Source organism: Trachemys scripta, chromosome 6, assembly GCF_013100865.1.
Source record: "Trachemys scripta elegans isolate TJP31775 chromosome 6, CAS_Tse_1.0, whole genome shotgun sequence".
NCBI lineage: Eukaryota > Metazoa > Chordata > Testudines > Emydidae > Trachemys > Trachemys scripta.
This window is the reverse complement of record NC_048303.1, coordinates 10,629,686-10,649,366: the sequence shown is the minus strand read 5'-3', so window position 1 is coordinate 10,649,366 and position 19,681 is coordinate 10,629,686. Positions and strand designations below refer to the sequence as shown.

Sequence of the window (19,681 nt, the reverse complement as noted above, 5' to 3'; positions counted from 1 at the left end):
CCAATTTGTCCACATCGCTTCTGTAGTGGAGGGACCAAAACTGGACGCAGTACTCAGTTACAGTTCTTCACTCTGGTGATGTCACTGAGCCGATACTGTGCTCTTGGTGCGAATACTGTTCGTTTAAGCTTTTAGACAAATGGGAAGTCAAATTTTCTACTTACGGAAATTACCGTCTCGACAGACGGCATCAGGAATGTGTCCACCTGGTGGGGCCGAGTCCCAGGTACGTCATTGGGCCGTAGATCAGGCCTTTCCTCCATACAACTGGTACACCATGGCGGGGAGCGGTGGAAGCTCCCTGTTTATGGGGAGGTGGAGGGACAGGAGGTGAACTGGGGGAAGATACCAAGACTGGATGGGAGGGAGGGAGCAGCTGACTCCAGGCTGGGACTGAGGGTCCCAGGGGTTCCTACCCGGTCCCAGGCCTGTTCCAGCCCCTCTGGGTCCCACTCCTGATCCCAGACTCCAACTGCTCCAGACCTTCTAGGTCCCACTCTTGCCTCCAGCACCCTTCCCCCGGGCATGTGCAACTTCTACAGTGGGAGTGCTAGGCCCCGGCAGCATGGGGAGGGACACTAGGCTTCTCTCGAACCAGCCTAGCAGCATTTTCCCACTCTTACCTGAGAGCGTCCACAGTCCATGTCTACACAATCTCTGGCCTGTCTGTGTCAACAAGGGTGCTAATGTGTGCTGGGGCCCCAACCATTTGTGGCTGAATTTTAATCCTGACGCATTTTCGCCTCAATTTTAAAATTTAATCAAAATAAAAATATTGCTACTAAGTTTGCCCAGGAACCTCTAGTCTCACCACATACCAGGCAAGTTTACAAAGGAGCCCTTACCCCCATGAGTATTTTCCTTGACTCATGGGCGTAAGGGTGGCAAGATGGCACCTCAGCCATGTGATGAATGGCACAAGCCTAATATGTGGCAAGGGGAGAATAATTTGCCCCAATTTCAATCTTAACACAGACTTTCAGATTACTAAACTGCAGATTTTATGTTGATGATAATCTTACAGGCTATAGGCCCAGATCCTCAAAGGTATTTAGGCACCTAATGCCTATTGAAATCAATAGGAAACCTAAATACCTTTGCGGAGTCTGGACCATAGTGTCTTCCATCCTAAAAGAGGTGACCATGCTTTACAGACATCAACTGTTATGCAAAGTTGGGGCCCGAGTCAATGGGCTTTGGATCAGGTCCCGTATGCAGAGATCACATCAGTGGAAATACATTAACAGGGCCTGAAATATTATAGGAAACAAAAGGGAGGGAGGGTGTGTGTGTGTGTGTGTGTGTGTGTGCGCTTACCAGAAATAAATAATTTGCACATAGACCGGGGCTGTAGTTAGCAATGCAATTCATTTTATTAGTTATAAATAAGGTACAAAAAATCCACCAAAAGTGAATCTAAGCATTTACACAATTTCTAATGTCTCTTCATTTCTTCAATGCACTATTGCTTTAATATTAATAATAAATATTTTGTCTAGCTTTCTTCTATAAAATAGTCTATGTAGCAAAATGTTGCACAGCACAACAGAACAGCAGTAGGATTACAAAAAAGGTGGAAAATCCTTTCACTTGCCCGTGCCATTAAAGGAGTGTTTGTTTGTTTGTTTATTTGTCCACTCATTGCTCTAGTTATCCCCATTACATTTCGAAGGTGCCCATGGGAAAAACAAAACCAGCGCCACATTATGGGTATGTGCCCATTTAAGAACGGTGTGAGATGGAGGTGGACATGTTTTAGTCACAACGACAAAGCAAGCTAAGCAGCACCTTTAAGGGACCAAAAAAAAAAAAAAAAAAATCACATCGAAACGAATTATGGGAAAAACTGGCTCACTGCCGGGCTAATTTCTCAATTATTTTCTCAGTGATATTCTTATGCAGTTGAACCGCTAATCATTGACATGGCAGCTTTGGCTCAAGGTTAACATTTCACAGCGCGTGCTTCCACCCTCCCGAGCAGCCTATTTGCTTGTTATGGACTAAGCCCATTTAAAAGTGCCCCTCCTTGCCCTGCTGTGGTTGCCGCGCTATTCACTGGTCTTGCTGCTGCTATGGTGCCCCCTACTGGAATATGCCCTGCACTGTCTGGGAGAGTGGCACAGCTGTCCCTGCCTGTAACCTTCACCTGGAAAAGGAAGGGTGCGGGGAGGGGGGCTATACTGGTTGAATTGACACCACTGAATGGGAGGAAGGTTTGTTTATCTGCAGTTTTATTAGTGGACCAGCATCTCAAGGGTGGAAACATCACTCCTAGCAGAGCCCTCAGGGTTGTGATAGCTTGTGGTGCTAGGTCTGTCACACAGTGTGTGCTGTCTCCATGCGTGCAAAATGTTTAGGATCAACAGTGGTGCGGGTTCATTAATCCCCTTTTTCTAACTTCAGTTACGTTCTGGGGGTAAGGTGGGCTTTTATTTGGAATGAACTGCTTGGTCTACACAAGTCCCCTGCAGGATTTTAGGATTTAAAAAAAAAATTAAACTCAGCTGTCACACAGAAGAACAACCGTTGTACAGAATTATCTTTACGTGTATTATAGGTGATACTTCTAATTCACAAGAAACCTACTTACATGTATGTGTGTCCCCTCCTTTGCAGAATGCTTATATGACAAATTTCAACCCAAAAGAATTTGCATTGATTACACTGAGTTACTCCTAAGGAGAAAAGGTTTCAAATGGAACGCTGCCAGACCATTATTTCTCTAATGCAGCTAGCAAGTCTGACCAGATTATATAGTGGGTGTCATTAAAGAAGCAACATTTGCCAGCCGCTACCATAGTTTTCCTCCTACATACACCAGGAGACATCTAGTGAAATGATTGGCAAATTTTTTTTAAGTGGCTTCTACTACACTACAAGAAGGATGTGGAAAAATTGGAAAGAGTCCAGTGGAGGGCAACAAAAACGATTAGGAGGCTGGAGCACATGACTTATGAGGAGAGGCTGAGGGAACTGGGATTGTTTAGTCTGCAGGAGAGGAAGAATGAGGGGGGATTTGATAGCTGCTTTCAACTACCTGAAAGGGGGTGCCAAAGAGGATGGCTCTAGACTGTTCTTTGTGGTGGCAGATGACAGAACAAGGAGTAATGGTCTCAAGTTGCAGTGGGGGAGGTTTAGGTTGGATATTAGGAAAAACTTTTTCACTTGGAGGGTGTTGAAGCACTGGAATGGGTTACCTAGGGAGGTGGTGGAATCTTCTTCCTTAGAGGTTTTTAAGGTCAGGCTTGACAAAGCCCTGGCTGGGATGATTTAGTTGGGGATTGGTCCTGCTTTGAGCAGGGGGTTGAACTAGTTGACCTCCTGAGGTCCCTTCCAACCCTGATATTCTATGATTCTCCGAGTGCACCAATTATATCAGACATCTAGGGTCGCATTTTCTAGAGAAAGGGATTTCCCTTCTATGCCTGAAAAAGTTGTAATCACATGGTTGCACCTTCAACTGAATTGTGGGTACAAGGCCGAGCGCTAGCACTCCTGGCTGCTTGAGTGTGTGTGCAAAGGAAGATGGAAAATTTGCAGGTGTCCACGACCTTTTGAAAAGTTATATGCTATGGTTTAGCCTAAACAGACAAATCTGAAACACTGATTTTAATACACCCCCAGTGTCTAGAGCTACAGGGATTTATGCTACTATAGCATTATCTAATGTAGAGGTTCTAATAGAAACCTGATCAGCTGCAACACGTAGGCATAATGTGGGAAATTAAGGATGGATTTTTTTTAGGACAAAGTTTTTTTTTTTTTTTGAATGTGCATTTAATTTATGCAGCCCAATACAGCTGGACACACAGAATGGGTAACTGTGCACACAATTTGCAGTCTTCCATGCTGAATCCCATCTGCTATCAACCTCTTTTCTGTACAGATACACACCTGGTCAATTTGTTCCAAATCCTACTTCTATCGACGCCACTGACAAAACGCTCACTGACTTCAATGGGGCCATGATTTCAGGGTCTTCGTGAATGTAAATGAGAAAAAAAAAAGCATTGTGAAGATGCCAGCTGAAATTACTGTGTCATTTTAAGTTACAACTTTTTGATGGGGAGAGTAAAAACTGGAGGGTAGGGCTTTTAATACTGATTTATTTTTAAATGATTAAAGAAACAATTTCCAGGCGTCTTCAACACCAAGGCCTAGAGGCAATTTATAACTGTTTCTAACCAGTGGTGATGCTGTCACTGAACCAGCTGAGGCTTGGAAATGTCAGACAATAAAATTACGCGGGGGGGGGGGGGGGGGTGAGAGGGGAGTACTCCCAGACCTAATTCTTTGTTGGATTCATGGGTGTTCATTCTACACAGTGGTCCTGCCACACACACGGGAAGGGGCCACACAGGCCACTTTCGGTGGTGCCCCCAATCTGTTCAGTGTGCACCTGCACCTTCCTCTAGGGGGCTCCAAAGTAACAGCAACTTCCCTGAATTGGCCGGCAGCCACAGCAGAGCAATGGAGTGATCTTTCCAAAAAGTGCCCTTTGTTAATCAGCACTCAAATTCCACCTAAAACTTGGACTCAGCTCTCCATAATGGAAATACTGAGAGGTCAGCCTCTGCCGCTGTGCAATTCTAGGGCCCAGGCGTGCTCTACTCCCACGATGAACTCCCTGCCGTCAAGGGACTTCCACACACGGGATGAGCCACAAGGTTGGGCTCTACACTTACAAACACAGTTTGATCATCTGAGAGGGCAGCCCCTAACGTTTGCCTCATCCCCTTTGAAATGCTTAGCTGGCCAGATATGTAGCGTGATGAACAAACGACCACCTTACACACACACACATACGTGCCCACCAGACAACAGACACAGCAGGAAGGAGAAAGCCCACGGAAGTTTAGTTTAAAGGGAACCAGGCAAGGCCAGCCTGAGCTCGGAGACAGTGATCGCCAAGAAAAAAAAATAAAGCCACGTGCCTGTTTCCCCGCTCACCCATTTGTTGGTCTTGTCTATTTAGCGTGTAAGACATTTGGGGCAGGGTGTATCATTCACTATGTATGTGTGCAGTGCCTAGCACACTGAAGCCCCAATTTGGGGGGTGGGAGGGAGGGAATCCAGGAACTACTGTACTACAAATAATAAAATAATATCCCCAAGAGCCCCGGCACCGTGGCACCGAGCCACAGCTAGCCCTGCTGCCTCTCTCATGCAAGCAAGTTTCATTGACTTCACTAGGGTATTTATGGGAAGAAAGGCTAGGCCTGTGGTCAGATTTCCTCTTCTAAGTACAGGAGGAAACTCTGGTATCTCAGTCACCACTGTGTAGTTGATATTGGCAATCACTGGCTTTTTAATAGTGATCACTGTATACTAAGGAGGAATATGGCCTGTAGAGACTCTCTTTCTAAAGGGGATAACCAGCACTGACTCGATCTGCTGTCAAATCCTAGGTCTATACTACGTTATGATGGTCCAGATGCTGCCCGCCCTCTGAGCAAGGAACTCCCATTGAAGACACTCCATGGGGCTTGCGGGAGCCACCCCAATTATTTGGCTCTGAGGAGTGCTATTTTCCTTCAGTGCATACGGGCATGAGTGAAAGGATCACCGTAGTTTGATTATGAGTGCAAATAATATTTATATATATATATGTGCTAAACACAGTCACTATATTGCAGTTTTCCACTATGTCACAGCATACAGAATCAAAGGTTTGCATTTTTATGGAATGTATCCAAGGTAACAGCACCACAGTAATACAGTTTGTAATCACACACCCTGATTTTTTTTTTTGACATGATAAGCTTCCCCTCCCCCACCCACGCCCCATGTTTAATTTTTTTTTTTAAGTACCAATGCATGCAAAGCATTCCATTCCCAGAAACAATGCAAAAATGAGGTAATAGGAGTAATAAAAAAAATTAGTATTAATTTCTAAATAAATAAATTATAATTAAAAATGCAAAAACAACTATAAAAATAATTAAATAAGAACCCACAATATCTACAAGTTAGTCATAAATTATGATTGTTAAATATAAGGCATTTAAACGCACAAAACCCTGTAAACTATGTTTTGTTTCTAGAGATTTGTTTTGTTTTGTTGTGAAAAAATCACTCTATTAGCTCATTCTACTCATACAAGCGATTTAAAGACAAGGGAACCTGACACACCAAATGCAAATTTCAGACGTTACAAGCGCTCGCGTGCCACGGTATCACTCACTCACACAGACCATGGAAGTTTGGTGCTTTCTTCACCGTTTTAAAAACTGTGCTTGTTCATTAGGCAAATAATAATACTTTCGCATAGACGTAAAACACAGGGGTCGGAAGAGCTCACTTCCTCCCCACTGAATAGTTCATTCCAAGCAAGACCCCGGTCTTGAAAGGTCCTGAGCCCCACCTGCAAGGTGCCGAGTAGCTGTAATTCCCATTCACTTCATTAGAGGATCCTCAGCCCCTCCCCGGACAAGCTCTGCACTGGCAGGACCAGGCTATAACGCATGATGGATTACAGTGCATCTAAAGAGCAACGTCTTGTTTTGCTCGGTCATATTATTTTTTAATGATGTATGAATCTGCTGCTGCTGGAGTGAGGCCCCGGCTATTTATTGCCCAAGGCACTCAGCCCTTCTAGTCTAAGGGTGCAGACCCTCACGGTCAACAAGATAAAGTAGAAACGACCACACGTGTCTCATGTCATCTTGAGGCAAAATTAAACAGTGCTAGAATTTTTCAGAGCGGCGTTTTGCAGGAGTGGTTATCTGCCCCGGTTATCTTGTCCCCCTCCCGACACTGTTCTCATCACCCGCACACACAGGACGAGAACAGTGGTTCCAAATAAATATTTATAGATTGCATCTTCTTCACCTGCCATTGTAAGTTATTATCTTCCCCCCTCCCTACGCCACTACCTGTGTCTAGCAAGACAAATCCGCTGAAGAGAGGGTAACCCTGGGCAAAATTACTGCAGTGAATTGGAGAGCATCTCCTTTGTGAATGCTGATGCAGTCGCTCGTCCCGGCCCTATCGTTAACTTTATTCTCCAGACTGGAAAAAAATAGATCATGGGCGTCTGGGAGGTCAGCATTTTCCAATTACTGCTCGCAGGAATTCTATGATCTCTCCAAGGGTAATTTATGTTCATCTCCACTTACAAAACATTACTTAGCTCCTACGAAACAGGCACTCATGGGAACGAGAAATCATCCTCCATATAAGCATCTTAAATATATGTTTCTGATTAAAAATCCTCTAGACACTTTGTTGCTCCCCTAGTACATGAAAAATGTATTAAAAGCCTGGAGAATCTTGGCTGTTGATTCCAATCCTCCCGAGAGCTGTCAGATAAAGAAGACTGAGTAAAGCGTCAACATGCACTTAATTCAATGTCTCTCATGGCAAATAATCTGAAATATTTATTTCACAGGGAATGTGGCTCAGAAAGCTCCATTATTTTTGGCACTTTATTGATTACTTCTAATCTTTATTTTGCTCATAATTATAACGGAGCCTTCCAAATTAGCGTCCGTTTCATTTCAGAGCTCACGCAGTTCATATGTATTATATAGGTGTGTTTTTGTGCATGTACATACATGCACGTCTATAGTTTAAAATTCATACCAAGTAGTAAATTATCCCATACATCTAAATTCCCATGCTGTACTGAAATTTTCACGTTGTCAGCAATTTCTTATGTATAATATGACTGAACTGTCCTGTTGTTCTCCCCCGCATCTTGTCATCAGAACAACTATCTGAGATTTTCCACAGCAAGGTATGAAGAAAAAAGTGGATTTCTTAAAAACCCGCAGAATTCCACCTGAGCTGTAATCTCCTCTCTTATTCTTACTTTCTAAGCTACAAAAGCTGCTATTTCATGTAAATCGCAAAGGGAAAGAGCAGCAGAAAGAAATTTAGTGCAGGATGCAACTTGAATCAATGCCTTTTCTCCTTTGCCTCCGGGAGCCGGAAAAGAAGGCTAGATGACGGCACAGCTCTGGAGCGTTTAATTAGATCACTTGAAATGTCTTAGTCTGCTAGCCAAAGAAGACCATGAGATTAGGAATTAATTGTAAGAAGGACATGTTAGTTGTGTTCAATTTTCCCCCTTCTGGATACCTGCTTTAGCAGAAAAGATGGTTTGTGCTTTTGTTTTTGAGAGACGGAAGAATGCATTTCTCATCACATTGCAAGCATATTTCTGGGCCAATTAGTCCTCCAAAAAACTCTTGCAGGATCTAACGACTATGACCAGCTTAATAGGTTCTCTTTCTCCAGCAAGCAGACAATGGCTCTTTCCCCACAGGTGTGGTGTCAGGTTAGCATCTGATACAACTTCCGCTGGGGAATTCTGGGCCTGGTCTGGAGAAATGTGGAACCACCTGCGGCTCCCATTGACATCAACGGGCCATACAGATTGCAGGAGCCACTGCAATTGCACTGGAAGATGAGACAGTGGTAGGAAAAATTACAATAATAAAACACCGAGGGGCCCTCCTTGGATGCTGCGCCCCAAAGTACATCGTTAAGCTATGGAAGCAAAAGAAGCAGAATCAGTCGCAGGATCCTGCCCAATATAAAGTGTCCAGCACCAGCAGATAAGCAAGAACAAAACTTCTCCCTATCATTTTGTTCATTTCATTCCGATTATTTTTTTTTTTAGGCTTCTCTAAATGAGCACCACACTGTAAACATAATCAAAGAAATAAACGCGGACGAGGCAAAGAGCACGATCCTTCTAACTGTAAACAGGAATTTGCTATTTCACCTCTCTTTTTTTTTTCCTAAAGGTGGGAAGATTTAACTTTTTTTTTTTTCTTTCACCTCTGCCACATTTCAGTCAGGCACCAAAATAAGGAATCTATGAAAAAAATATTTGGTGCAAATTAGGTTAACAGCGACATGTCCACCACGAGATGACTAGGGCACCAAACACAACATTTCTTAAGCTAACATGCTCCAGTTGCTGTCCACAGAAATAGCTAAAGATCCCCTAACATGTGTCTACTTATTCGAGAGGTATATATACAATCCTTGTGAAACCCAGGATTGACAGGCCAAACTAACCACATACTAGTTCCTTCATGATCGATACTAAATCTTCTGTAGCACAGGGCCTTCTAGCTCTGGGAATACCAGCTCCCATGCATTGGACCAATATGGCTGTTAGGATCCTCTCCTACCACTAGCTATTGTACCACCAATTCCTCCTTTTCGCTAATGTGCTTGCAGACTTTTCCTCTAAATCAAATGGCTCAGAAGGCAAAATTTTGCTGCAAGGGCTTATGGCCATATGACCTGGTAAGGAAAATGGTGCACCGCATTGGTTCTTTCAGCTGTCAGAGCCCAGTTGTGTTTCAATGTCCACTCTGCAGATCGGGCACTTCTTGCTGGTTGCTAGCCACTGATCCACGCACACTTGGTGAAATAGATGCATACAGGGTAAACGCCTGCAAAAGAGAATCACAGGCCTGTTACAGTTGGTGCAGTGTTGTGCGTGAGGCGGGTGGAAAAGGGCCAAACACAACCACATATAGGATACAGCGAGGGAGAGAACCAAGCATTCTGCATTTAGTATGTTTATAGATTCATGGATTTCAAGGCCTGGTGGGGCCGTTATGACCATCTAGTCTGACCTCCTGCATAACGCAAGACAAAGACCCTCACCCAGTAATTGCTGCATCAAGCCCACATCTTCTGTTTAAACTATGGCAACTCTTTTAGAAAGCTATCCCGGCTTGATTTAAAGAGGGATGGAAAAACCCGCCACATCCCTAGGCAAGTTGTTCCAATGGTTAACAACCCTCACTGGTAACATTTCTGGCCTCTCTATTTGTTGCAGTTCAGTATCGTCTAAGTGTGGCCAGGCCTGGCCCTTGCATTACCCAGGTGTATGGAGGATGGCAGGGATTGGTCCCTCCATGGGACCACTGAAGGTGCACAGTGCCCCAGAAGAAGTACGTGGTGGGAGCAGGGAGAAGGTAGCCAGGGCTCTCCAGGCAGCCTGGATTGGGCTCATCTGCAGAAGCAGGCTACCCCTTTCTTGTGTCACAATCCTTTCCTCCTGCATTTGGTGGAGCCCTGTCCCGCTCCCCAGCAAAGGGCCATGCCTACATGCTGCCCGTGATTGGACCAAAGTTTCAGCAAGATAGATCGGCACAGCCCTTACTCAGCTGGTGCAAGCCAGGAGTAACTCCACTGACGTTAGGGTTCCAGCACCACGTTTGTTGCATTGTTGGGAAAACAGAAGCAGGCCCTGAATCTTCAGTCTCGTCACTTTATGTCTATGGAGTTGGCTCCTACCCCCACTTAATTCAATGCTGGAATAAAGTTTTGCTAGGACACAAGACAGGACCTCAATGATAAGCACAGCCAAAGTATAGTAACTCCTCGCTTAACGTTGCAGTTATGTTCCTGAAAAATGCGACTTCAAGCAAAACGATGCTAAGCAAATCCAATTTCCCCATAAGAATTAATGTAAATGTGGGGGTTAGGTTCCAGGGAAATTTTTTTCACCAGACAAAAGACTATACAGATAATATATACTGTGTATATACACACACACACACACACACACATGCAGTATAAGTTTTAAACAAACAATTTAATACTGGTACACAGCGATGATGATTGTGAAGTTTGGTTGAGGTGGTGAAGTCAGAGGGTGGGATATTGCCCATGGAATGCCTTACTGCTAAATGATGAACTAGCATTTGGCTGAGCCCTCAAGGGTTAACTGGTTGTTAATGTAGCCTCACTCTACAAGGCAGCTGGCATGGAGGGAGGGGAGACAGCATAGCAGACAGAGACAGAGACACACACCGTGACTTGCCCCCTCCCCCCGTACAACAAGCAGGAGTCTCGGGGAACAGCTCCAAGGCAGAGGGCAGGAGCAGCACATGGCAGTGGGGGGAGGGACAGCTCAATGCTGGCAATTGCTAGCCTGCTGGGCAGCTGCAGCACAGGGAACTTAGGGGAGGGAGGAGCTGATGGGGGAGCTGATAGGGGGACTGCCAATCCACCCTGGTTCCAAGCCCCCACCAGCTAGCTCCAATGGGCTGCTCTTCCTGCAAGCAGTGGACAAAGCAGGCGGCTGCCAAACGACATTAGAAGGGAGCATTGCGCAACTCTAAACGAGCATGTTCCCTAATTGATCAGCAACGTAATAACGAAACAACGTTAACCGGGATGAATTTAAGTGAGGAGTTCCTGTATCTTATTGCAGGTTGGTTACTTTAGGGTACAACAGAAGGTCGCAACCATTCCAGGCTGTCTGCAGCATCGTTGTGTTGCCATTCTGGCTCACGGCAGCGGGAACTTTATGCCAAGAAATCCAAAATTTCCTAAGTGGCCATGACCCAGCTTCCAATTTTGGGTGCTCATTTAAGGCTCCGAAAACTCTGGTTGTCGTCCCCCTCTAACCTCCCAAACACACATGCACTGAGCAGCTGGATTAAAGAGGAACCTGCAGCAAAACCCCAGATCCAAGCATCCCTGAACTTGAAATCTAGGTCTTCCTATAGCCACTCCCGTCATAATGGGTTGAGTCCAAAATCCAGATGCAAACACCCCAGAACTATAGAGACTTGCATACAGATCGGAACTCTGTGACTTGCCACTGACTTAGCCATCCAACAACCTGGCTCCTGCCGCCACACAAATACTGATTGGCACTGAAATCTGCAGTGCTGTGGGCCTAAAAACACAGGGGCCCAGAAACAGGTGACCAAAAGCAGAAGTCACTGTTGACAACTTTGCCCTAGTGCTGCAGCATAGCTCCCTTTGGCCCCAGTTTATAAAATGGACTTTGAGAGAACCCTAAAGATGTTTCGCTTCCTACAGACACCTGCACTCAGAGTATCAAAGGGCACTCACCAGAACAAGAGCATTGGCAGCCCGGTCTTAAAAACATACTCACGCAGCGGTGAACGATTTCCAATAAAATCAAATCCAAACCAAGCAGGAAATGAATGGAACTAAGCGGGGGGGGAATCTGAGAGCCAGAAAATCTCTGTGGGAAAGATCATACCTCACGTCTTCTCCGTCTTCAAGCATAGACAGACAGATTGTGCATTTCTCATCGGTGTCCGACTCCTCCCCATCCTCCTTCTCAGCTTTGTCTTCCTGCGGTCTTCTCTGTGACAAGGTTAAAGACATAATGTAATTACACAAGGAGAGACTCTGACTCGCTACTGTTCTCTAAAGCCTCTGCAGCTGGAGGAATCGGAACAGTAAGCGCTTCATTGTCAACTGAAAGGACCCACCAGGTTAGGGAAGCCTGCCCAGACAAAAATCCACAGCGGGATGGATGCCAGTTCCTACTCATGCTCCAACTGTCAAATTGTACCAGGAGAGGAAAGGCAGACAGAATAATGTCAGCGTCCCAAAGGGGCCAGGCAGCCACTTTCTTATGACTTCTATGATTAAAGTCACAGTCATTAATGTCACAATGAATGTCATGATTCATTCTTAGGTCCTGAAACCTCCACAGTCCCTTGAACATTTCCAGTGAACAATAACAATCCCAGTTGAAGCCTCAGATATTCCAGCACAATTCCCACAGATGCTGCACCTGTATATCCCAGGAGGTATCTGCACACATATACCTGCCAGTTATAGTTGTTTCCTGTAGACTTTAGAAGCGTGACCCTTTCTACACAACTCAGCACTCACTGCAGTAACTTCCATGCCACTAAAAATACCCTGGTACCCAGGGCCTCCGCCAGCAATTCCAGGCCCCAGGGCAGAACAGTCAATGGGCCCCCAGACCGCGTGGACGCAGTCCGCCGGACATTTGGCCGGCGCTGCACCTGCGCTGGCTGGCGCCCAGCAAGCTGCCAGCTGTGCTGCTGGGCGCGCTCTTCCGGCATGGCCAGGGCTTCCACATGCCTGCCCGGTAGGGTTGCCAACTGTCTAACTGCCCCACCCCCTGCCCCACCCCTTCCCTGAGGCCATGCCCCTGCCCTGCTCCTTCTCCGAGGTCTCACCCCTGCTCACTCCATCCCCCCTCCCGCTGTCGCTTGCTCTCCCCCACCCTCACTCACTTTCACCAGGCTGGGGCAGGAGGGTTGGGGTGTGGGGGAGGGTGAAGGGTCGGGCTCTGAGAAGGAGTTTGGGTGCAGGAGGGGGTGTGGGCTCTGGGAGGGAGTTTGGGTGCGGGAGGGGGTGCAGGGTGCGGGGTCTGGGAGGGAGTTAGGGTGTGGGGTGCAGGCTCTAAGCTGGGGTAGAGGGCTGGGGTGCAGGAAGTTGTCAAGGGGTCAGTGCTTACCTCGGACGGCTCCCAAAAGTGACTGACACACCCCTCTGGCCGCAGCTCCTAGGCGGGGGGCCCAGAGGGTCTCCGCCCACTGCCGCCTGCAGGCACTGCCCCCCACAGCTCCCATTGGCTGCAGTTCCCGGCCAATGGGAGCTGCGGAGTCACCAGTCGGGGTAGCAACAGCGTGCAGAGATGCCTTGCCCCCCTCCAGGGGCTGTAGGGCCATTCCGGCTGCTTCCGGGAGTGGTACTGTGCGAGGGCAGGCAGGAAGCCTGCCTTAGCTCCGCTGCATTGCCGCCGGCAGCGGCAGGGGGCCCCCAGGCCCTTTTAAATTGCCCAGGTCCTGGGGCAATTGCCCTTTTTGCCCCCCCCCCCCCCGCCCCCTCATCAGCAGGCTTGCTGGTACCACAAGGAGTCTGGAGTGGCAACTGTTACTTGTCTTTTGCTAATATCAACAAGCCCCTGCCCCATTGTGCTTGGCGCTGTACAAATAGAAAAAGTGTCTTTAATGGAGCTCATAAATGAAAGTAGAATTCAGCCCATGAGCTTTTCCCATTGTTTTCCATACTTTCCAGTTCCACTCTCATTCCCTTTCCTGAGAGAGAATGATCTAAACCCAGCCCAGCAAGTAAAACAGAGTCAAAGTCTCAGGTCCCACTTTCCTTCCTCCTCCCTTGTAGATCAAAAATAAAGTGACTCCTGGAGTTTTGATCACAAAATCTGGAGATGTCACTGTTCCTGAAGGGAGAGTGCAGATTCGCTCATCATTGCATGAGTCTTCCTGGTGTGGGACTTGGACTCAAAAGGGACATATACGTACACCGCAGCTTTGCCTGTGTGTGTGAAATCTGCAGGTGCTACCACTTGTGTGCATAAATGACAAGAGTTTACACACACACACACACACACGTGTGAGCACTGAGACTGAGATTGCTGAGTGGGAGAAGGTTGAGCCACAACCAGCTGAGCTACCCTGGCACTTTAGTCTACAATTCCCACAACACATTATAACCGAACATGAGATGAACCCTAGGGATTCTGGATTTCAAATTCCTCCCATCTGGATTTGAGGCTTTGGTTTGGGCCTCAATCTAACCTGAATTTGGCGCGCGCACACACACACACACACACACACACACACACACACACCCACCCACCCACCCACCCACCAAGTTTCTTCCCATTTCCTATCAATGAGTAATCCTGGGACAAGAATGATTACATGTTTCTCTAGCAGCTAAACTCATTCTCTTAGGAAGTGAAAGTCAGACCTGCTGGGAGAGTTGCCTGTAGACTCAACCCTGGCAGATTTCTCACCTTTTTGTACTTGTGTGGGAAAGTGAACCTCTCGATGGTGTTCTGCACAGCTCCCCGGTTCACACTGCCTAATCTGTCTTCCAGCTGCAGCAGCTCCTTAAGCAGAAAATATCCACAAGGCATATGACAATCTCCCAAGACTATCCCTGCAGATTCATTCTGCTTTGTGATGAACATAGAATGTAAGGTTCTTTTCTTACCATTTATTCAGAGAAAATATAATCTCATGTTAATAATACTATGTTTCACTTTCATGAAGTCTTTTATCATAAGAACATAAGAACAGCCATACTGGGTCAGGCCAAAGGTCCATCTAACTCAGTATCTTTCGACAGTGGCCAATGCCAGGTGCCCCAGATGAAATTAACAACAGGGAATCATCAAGTGATCAGTCCCCTGTCACCCATTCCCAGCTTCTGGCAAATAGAGGCTAGGGACATCATCCCTGCCCATCCTGGCTAATAGCCATTGATCGACCTATCCTCCATGAATGTATCTAGTTCTTTTTTAAACCCTGTTATAGTCTCGGCTTTCACAACCTCCTCTTGCAAAGAGTTCCACAGGTTGACTGCGCATTGTGTGAAAAAATACTTCCTTTCGTTTGTTTAAACCTGCTGCCTATTAATTTCATTTGGTGAGCCCTAGTTCTTGTGTTATGAGAAGGAGTAAATAACACTTCCTTATTTACTTTCTCCACACCAGTCATGATTTTATAGACCTCTAGCATATCCCTCCCCGAGTCATCTCTTTTCCAAGATGAAAAGTCCCAATCTTATTAATCTCTCTTCATACGGAAGCTGTTCCATCCCCTTTTCTGAACCTTTTCCAATTCCAATATATCTTTTTTGAGATGGGACGAACACATCTGCACGCAGTATTCAAGATGTGGGGCGTACCATGGATTTATAGAGAGGTAATATGATCTTTTCTGTTTTATTGTCTATCCCTTTCCTAATGATTCCCAACATTCTGCTAGCTTTTTGACTGCTGCTGCACATTGAGTGGATGTCTTCAGAGAACTATCCACAGTGACTCCAAGATCTCTTTCTTGAGTGGTTACAGCTAATTTAGACCCCACCATTTTATATGTATAGTTAGGATTATGTTTTCCAATGTGCATTACTTTGCATTTATCAACATTGAATTTCATCTGCCATTTTGTAGCCCAGTCACCCAGTTTCGTGAGATCCCTTTGTAGCTCTTCGCAGTCTGCTTTGGATTTAACTATCTTGAGTAGTTTTGTATCATCTGCAAATGTTGCTACCTCCTTGTTTACCCGTTTTTCCAGCTCATTTATGAATATGTTGAATAAGACTGCTCCAAGTATAGACCCCTGGGGGACATCACTATTTACCTCTCTCCATTCTGAAAACTGACCATTTACTCCTACTCTTTGTTTCCTATCTTTTAACCCGGTACCAATCCATGAGAGGACCTTATCCCATGACAATTAACAGACATGGGCCCAAGCCACAGAATCCAGACCTGGGTTTCTGACACTTAGAAGTTCAGGGTGTTTGAATCAACAGTTTTCAGTCAGGCCATTGTCTACAAATAAGTGATTTATAAAACATTAGTTAATTCTCCATTCACACCTGTGAAGTAGGTGGAGTCTTATCTCCAGATAGGAAAAATGAAACAGAGAAATTAAGTGACATGTTTATGGCCACACATTGAGCCAGAGCCAAAAGTAGGACCCAGGAGTCCTGGTACACAGGACTTCATTGCCACCCACATTGATGATTTAGTTGGGAATTGGTCCTGCGTTGAGCAGGGGGTTGGACTAGATGACCTCCTGAGGTCCCTTCCAACCCTGATATTCTATGATTCTATGATTCTATGATATTAAAATGACATGTTTTAAAATAATCTGGACACAAGTATTTTGCCAGATAAGTGCTACTGTCTCTGTATGTTTCACAGACAAGGTACAAACTGGGCCAAAGTTTCAAAACAGCCTGCCTGGATGTACACCTGTAAAATGTGAGCTCCCAATTCTTCTGTGCCCCACACCTGGATTTGTGTGTGAACCACTAGGAGTCTGATCCAAACCCCCCTGAATGGGAATCTTTTCATTGACTTCAATGAGCTTTGAATAAGTCCCTAACTACATCTATTTAGCGTTCCTGGACCTAGCACATATATTCCAGTTTGGAACAGCTGTTCTATAGCAAACAGTTTTAAAAATGTATGACAGGACATATGCAGGTTCCAGGGGAAGCAAAAAGGGGTTAAACAATCATGTAAACCAGAAGGTACCTACTTCATAACTTTCCCTTACGGCAGACGTGTGCCTGTTTGGATTCAGTCCCTGAAGAGCAAGTAACTGAAGCTGAGGATAAGGGTAGTTTCTGATTTCATGGACTACCTGTGCGGGAGGGGGAAGACAATCACCTGTATTAGCACATGAAATCCTGACTTCAAATCAAATCTTTTTAAAGTGCAAAACTTCCGAGCAGACTGACAACTAGTTGGAGGCCCAAAATGAAGATTTCTTTTAAAACGTAGAAATCATAGAGTTTTTATTAATTAAATCTACTCTCAGGAAAAATACAATTGTGATTTTTTTTTATTTTGTGTACAGTATTGCCAACCCTAGGCATTCAAAAATCATGAGATCAGCTTAAAAATAATCAGCAATACATTTCGGGTTCTGTTTATTTGTCCTCTGGTTTTTAGCCATTTACATAGCATTTGAGTCACATTGTCAAGCTTTTCTTTGAAACCAGGAGAACTAGAAACTTACTTTAAAGAAAAAAATAAAAGCTTGGATTCTCACATAGTCACATGATTCCAGGAGCTGGGGGCTTTAAGAAAAAAAAAAAAAAGCCAGACCAAACCCCCACCAAATATCACAAGACACAATAAAATTGCTATGGTTGGCAACACTGTGGGTCAACATCCAAAACACAACATCCTGCTAGCAGGAGAGTATCACTAAGGCTATGTCTACACTAGCACTTTTGTCGATAAACCTTGTCAGTCAGGGGTGTGAAAAAACACACCCCTGAGCGACATAAGTTATACTGCTAGAAGCACTGGTGTGGACGGCGCTATGTTGGTGGGAGATGCTCTGCTGTCAACATAGCTACCGCCACTCATTGGGGTTGGGTTAATGATGCTGATGGGAAAGGTCTCTCCCATCGGCATAGAGCGGCTGCACGGGAGACCTTACAGGGTACAGCTGCAGCGGTACACCTGTGCCGCTGTGAAGTCTCTAGTGTAGACATAGCCAAAGTGAAACTGATCATCATCAGTGTCGAGTGAAGAGCAGAAAGTTAACAAACAGCCGAAAGGTTGTCGAGGATAATAGATTCCCAATCCCCATTAAAATCTCATCTTGATACAATCACACACAAACTGGAGAATGGGGACTTCTCTTAAAGAGTCACAAATCAGGAGAGGGGCCCCAAGACAGCATTTGTTTTTGAGAGCAAGCTTTTTGGGGGGAGGATCTGACTGATGATTTTTGAACTCATACAATTAATATCACAAATGGTGAAAAGTGAATAATTCGTTTAATTTTAACATACTTGCAGGAGTTGTATTGGTAACACCTCGTCAAAAAAATACCTGGGTGATCTTCATGCTGTTGGTCTCCTTTAAAATGCTACTAGGAATAGGCTTCAAAGATTTGTGTCAAGGATCCTTTTAAGTGGCAGGAGATACAGCAGGAAGGATTCTCAGAGATGCAGAGACTTTAAGGACAGAAGGGACCATCATGATCATCTAGATTCTAGTCTGACCTCCTAAAGTCCCTTTACACCACTCTGGCACTACAAAGGGATTAAATTACATTTAAATATACTTCAAGGCTGCTTTACATTGCCAGAATGGTGTAAACAGTGCTTAGTCTGAATGAGCATCAGGACCAATTATTGACTTCAATGGAGTTAATCTGGATTTACAGTGGTTTAGCTGGGAGCGGAATTTACCCTAATATCTACAGTGGTACAGTGTTCCATCTCTTTTCCATTCTGTCTAGATTTTGTGGGCCAGCTAGTGTAAAATCGGTGTAGCTCCATTGAAGGTAATAGAACTAATCCAATTTACTTTTCCTGCCCAATGAGTACAATGACGCAACCTTATCCTCTCAGGCAGACTCCCTCCCACAGCCAGAGATAAGTGGGACTCTTAGAAGACAGGTGATGGAAAGATAACAGCCTTTATTTTGACTGCCTTCTGGCAGACAATGCATAAAACATTTCCAGGCAGAAGTGTTTCACTTACCATCTGCGTTGAGGATGTGTTTCTGGGGAAATGGTGCATTCTAGACGTAGCTAAATAATGTTGATAGTGCTGAGGAACTGGCCTGACCTGGAACTGGGCATGTGTCAGTCCAGCATCAACACTAAGATCCCTGTAAGAATGAGACCAAAAATACATATATACAGAAAATATAAATCCAATCTTCCTTTTACATGCCTCACTTTATTTCTGAGCCCTTATACGCTGCCAATTACAATTCATAGTATGCTCTCACATACCGGGCACGCAGCTCATTGGGTCCCATTCTCAGCTACAATGGTGCAAATCCAGAGTGATGCCACTGACATCGGTAGTTACTCCACATTTACAGCACTGCAGTAGAGCGGAACTAGGCCCGATTCTCCACGGTCTTGCTCTTTGTGCAAGTCACTTACACCTTGTCAAGGTAGTGTAAAGTGGTGGCAAGAGTCATGATTTGCATATGTGCAAGGCAGTAGAGAAATAGGCCCACTGGCTTCATAGGTGGATGAATAAAAATTTAGTAGCCTTATTACTCCCCCAGGATATGACGGGTAAGGCAATGTGAATCAACTGGTTCAGAACAGGCCAGATTTTGTTTTCGCTCACGCCAGCGTAAATCTGGAGTAATTCTACTGGCTATAGAATCTGCCTGTTCCACTTTATTCTTTTATTAATACTAATAATACTTTGCTTATATACTTTACAAACATAGGAGATGCCTCCCCCGCCACTAAAATGCAATCACTTCCAATGTGAAACAAAGCATCCGTTTAACAGAGTACAGCAACAGTGGCACAGGGAGAGAAGAACTGAAACTACAAGGAGAATTTTAGGTAGGCAGAATAATACCAAATTGGAATTAAGCCAGAACACCGCTAGGACTTGGTCAAATATGACAGTGGGAACTTTAACACC

The 19,681-nt window shown here is 45.2% G+C and overlaps 1 protein-coding gene across 1 annotated transcript in view; it reads right to left on the bottom strand.

Annotated features, from left to right (window-relative positions):
- Nucleotides 1–8,626: 8,626 nt before the first annotated feature.
- The window catches only part of RNF165 (ring finger protein 165), a 112,467-nt gene continuing 101,412 nt past the window's right edge, over nt 8,627–19,681 (bottom strand). The window contains exons 4-8 of the mRNA XM_034774296.1: nt 18,767–18,896; nt 16,800–16,904; nt 14,537–14,632; nt 11,993–12,099; nt 8,627–9,413 (exon numbers count right to left, since the gene is read on the bottom strand). Coding sequence (XP_034630187.1) covers nt 9,296–9,413; nt 11,993–12,099; nt 14,537–14,632; nt 16,800–16,904; nt 18,767–18,896 — 556 coding nt within the window. The 3' untranslated portion in view covers nt 8,627–9,295. The remainder of the gene's footprint in view (nt 9,414–11,992; nt 12,100–14,536; nt 14,633–16,799; nt 16,905–18,766; nt 18,897–19,681) is intronic.